General features: G+C 40.8%; 1 protein-coding gene across 1 annotated transcript; it reads right to left on the bottom strand.

The window, feature by feature from the left end:
- Positions 1 to 2,324: 2,324 nt before the first annotated feature.
- Positions 2,325 to 6,757, bottom strand: LOC111224511 (mucin-5AC-like). The gene is made up of 8 exons (XM_022749026.1): positions 6,619 to 6,757; positions 4,468 to 4,998; positions 4,172 to 4,267; positions 3,694 to 3,789; positions 3,415 to 3,522; positions 3,272 to 3,322; positions 3,104 to 3,182; positions 2,325 to 2,993 (listed from the first exon to the last, which is right to left on the bottom strand). The coding sequence occupies exons 1-8, from the start codon at positions 6,713 to 6,715 to the stop codon at positions 2,816 to 2,818; spliced, it is 1,236 nt and encodes a 411-aa protein (XP_022604747.1). The 5' UTR covers positions 6,716 to 6,757; the 3' UTR covers positions 2,325 to 2,815.
- Positions 6,758 to 10,094: the final 3,337 nt, after the last annotated feature.

Below are 10,094 nucleotides of genomic sequence, written 5' to 3'. Positions count from 1 at the left end.
TTTTTTTTTTTTTTTTTACTGCAGCAAACTACAGATGACTCACCAACTTGTATTAGATCTTGCATTTGCACTAACTGGACACAAACTGCAACGAGCGGCTGCACGTCGTGCGCTTCGCTCAGAAGAATCAAACATTCAGTTGACAACACTACAGGGCCTTACGTGGTGCTGCTGCTGCTGCTGCTGCTGCTGCTGCTGCAAGCGTTAAAGAAAACAAGAGCGTGAACGGAAAGACACAGCACTTCGTGCGGCGTCGCGATGTAAGTGCGAGATGGTTAAATACTGCATTTAACTTTCACTGTTTGACTTATGGGATTACACCCTGATGTCGCACACACATGGTCAAGCGTAAGAAGCAAAGCTTAGGACTTAGACCATTAGAGGGGATGGAGGGTGCGGCCTCTAAATGTGGTAACAAACAGTACAGGATGTGCTGCAGGGAGCCGTGAAGCAGAAAACAAGAGTTCATGAAGGGTGCCCTCCCAGTTATTTATTTATTTTATTTATTTTTTGTATATATACATATATATATACATATGTTCTTTATGAGTGAAGCACTGCGTTACTGTTTGCAGTCAAAAAGTATGCCTGTGTTCATGTGTGTTTCTGAGAGGAGGATGAACAAAGGAAAAGAAAGTTGGAGGCTAAAGAAACTCTCAGCGGGCCAGTGCATTGCTCTGTGTTTTATTTCAAATTGTTTATTTCTTTGCTATATGACAACCTTGCCTTGAAGATGTCAACTGCAGAGTGCAGTCAGTATGATTTTCTGGATTTTAAAAAAAAAAAAAAGAAAAGCAAAAGATACTGCTATTCATCAATATCGCAACTCACATTTTAGCATGGGGGAAACGAAAACAGCTCCACCTTCCAGCTTCACTACACTCTGAGCGAGGACGGCTGGGCCTTCCTCGCAGGATGTTACTTAGTGTTTTGCAGATTTTACTTTTTACACAGCAGATTTTTTTTTTTTTTTAGATTGAAATAAAAAAGCTTGTGAGAGTAAAGTGAGTAGCAAGCGCACAATAAATTCTGCGTAAGAATCCGAAGCCGTAGCAACAAGGTCGTAGGATGTTGGCTGAATATGAACATGTTTTGAGTTTAAGTCCGTGTAACAACTCTGTTCACACCTAGGTGAAAACTGAATTATTTATTTCTCTTTTCATATAAGCAGCAGCTTATATGTTCATGTTTAAAGTGCCTCCTTGCACTTTGTGTATATACTCTCTTTAGATGACGTGTATAAATCAAATGTATAGAATTTGACATTTTTTTGTCATCTATCAGAATTGTTTTTGCTATGCTAAAAGTTTCTATAAAGTCTATAGTTATATATACTGTATGTAACAATATTAGTGCGATGTTAACTGTCCCTCTAACGGGCCTCTAGTTGTCTCAGTAGGTTGTGAACTTATAGGTTGTTTTATTTACAGGCAATACATTGAATTTATCTGTTTTTAAGAGAAACTACTGAGCTCCAAAATGTTTGTCAGGGACGAGAGATCAAAATTTTCCACTTGTTTTAATGACTCCACGTTGTTATTGATTCACTGCAGATTGGGTTATTTATTAAGGGTTATGAGCATATTGGTGTTGGCAGCTACAGTATGTCTACATGTTGCGAGACCTCAGCAAGCCATCCAGTGTTTTGACTCAAGCACACCCCCCCACCCCCCACCCACCCCACCCCCCTCCCTCAGGAATTATCAGCACACCCTGATGTATGTGAAAACCCATCCTCTGTTAATTCGTTGCATCGCTTTCCCGTCTGTTTCATTTGTCATTGGTCCTCGGGCTGAATAAGAATGTGTATGGCCTAGCTTAGTAAGTGTTTTCTATGAACATGTGAAACTGTACAATCTGTAGATCATAAAACTTCTATTTTCTATCTTCCTTTTTGATTGTGTGCACATACCGGTCCGAGAAAGTATTCAACATTTTGTCTTTTTTGTGTCTGACATTCATTGTAATGCAGAACTTCCTTTGACTTTGACTGACTGAACGCATGCAGGATTGATCGCACTCGTACTCAAATAAAACTGTAACGGAGCACACAAATATTTGTGCGGCAAATGGACTGAAGATGTGTAAATGTTTTAATACTTGTGTGTAAATATTAAACACAAATAAATGTTTATTGATGAGTTGCCGCTGTGTTTATTCCTCAGATGAGGGCGGATGTCGCGCGGCATGTGAACATTCAATGAAATGCATGTTAACGACAGCTGAAGTGCTGTGTAGGTTGTCGAGAGAAGCTAATGAGTTAGCGCACTGAGCACTGTTCAGCACTCAGAGCTTCCGTAATGAATGAAAAGAGCGGCTTAATATAAGTTACAACCCATGACTTTAATAACATTATTACAAAGATATTAAATTATATTACAGCAAAGACACTGGAAAAAAAAGAACACACAGAGGGATTTTCTTGAAAAAAAATAAAAATATTTACAATGACACTGGAAAGACTTTCCAGTTATATTTCACATAAATGGAATTGGTGCATCTTCCCCGACTAGTTTTGATATTTTACAGTTAATGACAGAGCTGATTCGGAAACAAATACGTCAACCAAAGTATTGCAGCAGCTTCAAAGTGAAGGTGTGGTGAGAGCTTTTAAAAGCCGGCAGGAAAAACCAGACGCTGAGTCTCGTTCAGGAAGGACTCCGAGCCGTGAAAGGCCACAGAAACCTTTTTTTTTTTTTTTTTTTTGCTCAACAGCCCTGGCAGTAATGTTCCTCTGATCAAATTCATCCGCTCCAAACACAGTCTTGTGGTTCTGTGATGAGTCTCCAGCCACCAGAGGGTCTCTCTGTGAAGCTCAGTGTGATGAGTAGTTCTCTGGAAGCTCGTCCAGAGGGATGACTGTGTACTCTGCTGCCTTCCCGTTCTCCCTGGGCTCCTCTTTGTGCAGAAATGTCTCCATCTCTAGCTCCCTCTTCTGGTTTGAGGAGACGGTTTGTGTCTGTGGCTGGGAAACCTGCTTTGGTCCGTTCCACCTGCACAATAAGGAAGAGAGAGAATTTAATTCTATGCTCAAAATAACCCCAAAAAAACAACTTACAATCAAAAATATTGCTGTTTTTTTTTTCTGATGTTAAAGTCTCACTTTTCTCTGGTAGCGATGGCAACGCAGACCATTGTCATTGCTGCAACACCGACAATAAAACCAAGGATGATGATCCAGTCTGGAGATAAGGGAGAGAAGGAGTTAATGAGATGGACTTTAAGCCAGAATTGAATCATGCAGAAAGCTGGTTTATTGACTACACCTCACCTGGTGTAATGTGTCCTTTGTTCTGGGGTAATGCAGTATCCGGATTCTCCACTAGAGAAACATAAAAAACACAGACTTAAAATCTTAGTAAAGACAATAATGATATCGATTGCACACATAATTAATGGATATCGGATATTTACCATCAGTGAATGGGCTACTGATGCTTTTGACCACTGATTCGTTTACAAGCACTTCTGGAAAGTTTACAGTAACATCAGCTGTGGAGGTCGATGGTGCGGTGCTGGTTTCTGTGGAGGAACATAAAAACCGCAGGCTTAAAATCTTCATATGCAAACATTACAGACAAGATGACAGTGATTACAGGGTTATACGATATTTGCCATTAATGTATGGGCTGCTTGTACGACTTGTTCTGCCTTTTTCAGTAGAGGTTGATATTGAAAGCTCCTCTGACTTACCCTCTGTTGGTTTTGATCCTTCAGTTACTGCAAACAGTCGTGGACCCACGTGTCTGATGACATCAGCTGTGGAGGTCGATGGTGCGGTGCTGGTTTCTGTGGAGGAGCATAAAAATCACACTCTTAAAACAGGGTTTCTGCAGGTTTCAACAAGTTTAAGACTTTTTAAGACCATTATGAATTCAATCTGAGATCTATTTCACATCCACACTGGCAAAAGAAAGCAGCCATGTTCCGACAGGGCAGCACAGTTTGTATTAATGGTTATTGATGCCATGTTGGTTCTGTTTTGTTTCTAAAAACACATTTAAACGCGAGACTGAAGTTAATGCAACTTTATTAAAGTAATGTTCACTTCATAATCCGGTCAATATGTAAGACCTGTAAAAACATATTTTGACGCTGAGTGTGGTGAATGGATAATACTTGTGGAATATGTTTTCAGTAGTGGTTGACACAGAAAGCTGCTCTGACATACCCTCTGTTGTTCCCGATCCTTCACTCTCTGTGAACAGTGGTGGAGCCACGTGTCTGGTGACATCAGCTGTGGAGGTCGAGGGTGCGGTGCTGGTTTCTGTGGAGGAACATAAAAACACAGGCTTAAAATCTTCATATGCAAATATTACAGACAATATGACAGTGAATGTAGATATAACTACTGGGGGGGGTGGAGATATTTGCCATTAATTAATGAAGTAAATGAATACTTATATGACTTGTTTTGCTATTTTGCCTTTCCAGTAGTGACTGACACGGAAAGCTCCTCTGACGTACCTTGTGTTGATCCTGATCCTGATCCCTCACTTTCTGCGAACAGCCACGGCGCCTTGTGTTCGATGACGTCAGCTGTGGAGCTCGTTGAAGCAGTGCTGGTTTCTGTGTTGGAACCAGAGGTCATAGTGGACACATCTCCGTTTACAGACTCTAGATCTGAATCCACAGTGCTCAGGAAGTCAAAGATGGAGTCAGCGGTTTGAGAGGCCGGAGCGTGGTCCGGGGTGACACTTGACTGGGCTTCATTTGGCACTGGTGAAGAGGTAAAGTCAGGCTGAGGGCTTTGGGTTGTAGATGTGTAGTGGTCACCTCCATGTTGGACAAACACCGAGGTCGCCGACTCCTCGCTGTCGCCCCCCGCGGCGCTCCCCTCGGGCTCGGAGAACGGCTGCGGGGAAGCGTGAGGCGTCGCGTTTCTTTTGGGTGACTCAGTTGTGAGGGAAAGTTGAAAAGGATTTTCGAGGAGGAACCCTTCCGTCATGGCCTCTCGGAAAACAACATCCTCAGCTTTGGTGGGGATCTGGGTCACAGCTACGACAAAGACAGATGGAAAAGTCCACAGATCAGCTCAAGTGTTTACCTACCAGCCCCAGCATGAGCGCAAAGGAAAGTTACCAGGCTTTTTTTTTTTTGATGTATGTACAAAGTGATCACACAGGGCTTTTGTACTTCGCCCAAATTCTTGTATAAACTTGCGTTGTGGTCTTCATTGACAAGGTGTGGTGAGGAACAGTAATGATTAACCCACGTGAGTAATCGTGTGTAAGTGGGTTAACAAAGGAGAGGCCGCACCACAAAAGCATCAGTTTTTGTTATGAGCAAACTCCCGCGTTTGACACGCCCAGCTCGCCACAGCAGAGTCTGACTGTTCTGTCGTACTTGGAAGGAAGCCATCGTCAGGGTTTCATTACACCGAAGAGGAAGCAAGAGGACAAAATCAGGCATTTTGTCCGTTTAAATGTATTTTTTTAACTACCTGCATAATCATAGTTTAACAGTGATAAGGTTTTATTTCATTGCATATTATCATAATCAATAGTAAAAAGAAATTCCTCTACATTTCAGTGCTGAATATTGCATTTTTTTTATTCACTGTATTTACAGCTATAGCTACTAGTTACAGTTCACAATAAGATTTTATATTTGAAATGCAATTCATTTTTAAAGAACCAGTGGTTTCCAAACTTTTTCTGGCTCGTTGCCGCTGACAAAAGAGCAGGTTCAGACGTCTATGAGTTGTTAGCTGTTCAACCGAAGAAAGATGGTTTTATTTAAATTCCTGCTGGAGGCTCAAAGAGGTCAAATAATAATAAATAAAATATTTTTAAAAAGAGGATAGTCAAAACTTTGCTGATAACACTTTGCTTGACTTTATTGGTGATATAAAAGTACATGCTGTAATCGGTACATCTGATCTGAGCACTTCTTCCGCCACTGACCATAATGAGCCAGTAATCTGTTAATTAAATAAATAGAGGCCTGAGAATGAAACTACACAGCTCCACTCTCCATTTCTGCCCCGTCACGCTCAGCTCCAATGATCCCTATGAAGTTACCGGTTTGCTCAAACTTTTGTAACAGCTCTCTCTGCTGATCTTTGGTTTCACCTCATTCATGTCATACGCATTAATGCACCTCCTGGAGCAGCTCAGAACGTTTCACAAAGACCTCTTGTGTGTAATCTGGAAGGTGCCAGTGAAACCTGCGCGCCGACAATGAAATCCTACTCTTACAGAGAGAGTTAGGCCTGAAACATAAAGAGCATCTTAGGTGGCGGGCAGGGAAAGTGCTGACTCACAAGGGGTGAGAAAAAGGACACCATGGGAATCACATTGAAATTTCTGTACTGACGAATTTCTGTATTTGTCAGCCCGCATAACCCATAATACGGCTTCCTGAGTCCTGAGATAGAAGAATGTCATTGTGCCAAAGAATTTCATTGAGCATCAGTGAATATCTCACACAAGGATGTGAGCAGGAAAAAAAACACAACATTCATGTTTCAGTTTAATTCTCAAAGATAAAATCACGTGGCTAATAAAATCATACCGATACAGATCCACAGAAAAAGAGATAGTTTTAGTTTAAGTGTCTGAAAGAGCAACTCTGTGGAAAATCAGATAGAATAACAAAAGGGATTTTTTTACTTACTATCAACAGGTGTTGTGTGGACAACAGCAAGAAGTCCGAGAATAACCCCCAGAAGAAGATTCTTCATCCTCATACCAGACACCGGTGACAGAGCCATGGACTGAAGTTAATTGTTAGCCAGCCGGAACTATTTGGCACACTGAGCTGATAATTTGAGGCAGATGATTCATGGCTTTGCCTTTTATACACAGCAGCAGGTAGGTGTTGCGTCAATACAACAATGGTTGGCAACTTACAAAACATACGCAGGAGGGCTGGCACACTGGAGAACACGCCCTCTTCCTCACACACCCTCTTCCTCTCACACACTTTCTCACGGGTTTTTCTTTTTTTTGCTTCCTCCTTTTTATGTACACATTAAAAAAAAAGATTTAAAAAAAATGGGGTCACCTGATTAACGACTGAATGTAAATGAGATACTGGAACACACGATTCTGTTTATCATTTTAATGATCAGGTGCAAACGACGCACGCTGCGTTTTCTTCAGAGTCAAACAACATCACTTTAAAAAGAACATAAAAAAATTGAAAATGAAACCACCGCAGATGAGGCTGTAAACCAAGACAATACTAAGGCTGCCAGAAATGAACAAAAAACAAGTCACAAGAAGAAGAAGGAGGGAAAAACTTTAATTTTCTTGCATGTGTTACCGCAACAGTTTCTTTCAGATTTAGAGACCAGGCTTAAAGTGGAAGTTGGACAGTTGGGTGTAAATTTAAAGCAATAATCTAAAATTATAGTTTTAATATCAACAGTTTCTGTTGAATAGACCAGAGCTGAAACTGGTTCATGACATTAAAAAATGTACATGTTGGATTTTATACACAAACAGTCAAGTGTATATTAGGAGGAATAATTATAAATATGTATATACAGACATAACTGACTGGATATAATAATCAATACCAAGATGCAAATACAACAGGAGAACAGACAAAGAGACCAGAAACTAAAGCAATCCAAGTAGAGAACTAATAATAATAAGATTTTATAAAGAGTGTGACATAACCAAAGTTTTGCATAAAGAAATATTCTTTTTAGTTTTTTGATTTAAAGAAATGAATGTAAAGGACCTGAAGAACTTTGACAAAGAAAGATTTATGGCCAATTTTTAGCATTTTATTTAGATGTTGAGATTTATGCGATAACAAAAGTAAAAACAAGAACTGAATTACCTGGAAAGAGTGTGAGATTACAGGTCGTCATGTCAGGAAGGACAAAAGGTTAGAGACGTACAAAGCAAATGCAACAGACCATCAGTGATCTCCACATTGTTATGTAGTGAAGTTCAACCAGCAGTGAAATTACAGGAAAGAAGGAAAAAAAAGTGAAACTGTACTCTGCACAGTGCATGAAACAGCATTCATGGAAGTGTGGAATTTGCTGGCCGCCTGAGAGGGGGAAAGCCTCCGAAACAGGTCGAGATCTCAGTGAGAGACATGATAAATTATGTGCGGCTCTGGAGACACATGAAACAACACACCCTTTCTCATTAGTGCTTCCTTATTGCTTTGTCTTCCACCAGCCGGGGATTTGAACGAGAACAAGAATCTTCTTTTTCTGGACTTGTTCCAAAATTTTCAGTGCGCAACTTTGGACATGACCAGAGAGAAACTCGGCTCAGTATCATCCTCCTGCAGGCAATGTGTGTTGTGTATAATGACTGTTGTGATACGCTGGCATCTGACGGAAATTGATGCGTCACCGCATCACTGCAGAGCTTCAGCCTCGGGCTCTTCTGGCACGTTCACAACCACGACATTTGCCATGAGTTACTCAGCTGTGTGTGGGTGAGCGCTTGTCCAGACTTGTGCTCCACACCTAATAAACGTTCGATCCTGTTACTGTTGAGAATGTAATTTTACAATATATTAGCTGTGACGCGTAACATGACTAACCCCAAGGTTCAAACATAAATCTCGCTCTCACAAGCGTGCAATAGTCAGCTCACACCGACTAGACATTGCTAGTGAGTCAAAGGATTCAAATGATCCCCCGCAGCGTGGTTGTCTAGTGAGTGTGGGGGGGCAACAGAAGAGGATCTAGATGGGAGAAGTTAAACCATATGAAGCTGAATGTCAGAAAGTCAATGAGTTTTTTTCAGTCAAATGATTTAAATTTATGTCCAGTGAATTGGAATTTCAACAGTTTGGTTATAACAAGACGGGTGCTTCTTTTTTTTTTTTTCTGGAAATTGATGTCAGTATTTCGATGCAGTAAAATAACATCAGCAGTCTGGGGAAAGGGCTGAGATGTAACTATGGAGGCTAACTGGCTATGGGTTTCATCATCCTGCAAACTTCAATGGCTTTTCAACTAACATGAGGGTGAATCAGTAATGACTGAATTCTCATTTTGGGTTGAGCTGTTGCTTTGCATTTTCAGATATTTGGAGTGAGTTTTTATTTTATTTTATTCGTTTTTTTTTTTTTTTTTTCAAAAGCGAGCCTTGATATGAAGCGGTGAATATCTGGCCCCTGCTGTTGTGAGGTTTTTCTTCAAAAGTCCAAATGCATTTAAGTCTTGAGAAGTCTGGTTTTCAAAAAAAAAAACAGAGCCTGAACACGAGCACCGCTGGCCAAAAGCCTCGCAAAAATTTAAGAGGATGAACTTTGATGTTCATGTTTTTTCTCAAGTGACTTCTTTAAAAAACCACAAGCAGGCCCACACACACACACACACACACACACACACACACACACACACACACACACACACACACGCATGTCAGTGTTACCAGATTTTCAAACTCTTAATCACGACATGGTATTTTCTCTGTGTCTGTGTATAATCAAACGTATGAATGGGTAAACTGCAGCAGAGCAGCCGAGCACAAGGTCTTTCAAGGGCAGGTCCTCTGGGCATGTGCAGACCAATTAGCAGCCACTCTCGCTGTCTCCCTCCTTCTTCTTCGCTGTTGCCCCGTGTTTCATGGCAACCACCATTGTTACCATCCCCAAAATCCCAAGGCAACTGAGCTCAGCGACCTGTGCACTTCAACTCTCACAGCTATTACCACCATGAATAACCAAGAGAAACTAATCATAACCTTTATCACCTCCATTCTGCCATGGACAAATATCCACTTCAGTTTGCACATTCCTGCGTTAGAAATAAAAAACACATAATAGCAGTACTCATCACTGCCTCTCGCCTGACAGAAAGTTCTGGCAAATAAAATCGATATTATTTATTATACCCTACAATTCTGACCATATCACTGAGATGTGAAAAGGATTTATACACCCACACAGAGAGGAAAATAAAGTCATATTTCCATGGAAATGGAAATATTACATTCACTGGATGTTCTCCCAAATCATCCTGAATGTATGGATTCACCACGAGTGAAGTGATTAGTCTTGATCTGGTTTCACAATTAAAACATCATGGTAGAAATCATACAAAGATAGAGCTCAGTGGATGTCGTGAGGGGAGGAGGAAGCCAAAGTCCTCCCCATTTAAAACCATTTAA

Source organism: Seriola dumerili, unplaced genomic scaffold (genome assembly GCF_002260705.1).
Source record: "Seriola dumerili isolate Sdu_G_001 unplaced genomic scaffold, Sdu_1.0 BDQW01000011.1, whole genome shotgun sequence".
NCBI classification, from domain to species: domain Eukaryota; kingdom Metazoa; phylum Chordata; class Actinopteri; order Carangiformes; family Carangidae; genus Seriola; species Seriola dumerili.
This window is presented reverse-complemented; position numbering and strand designations above follow the sequence as displayed.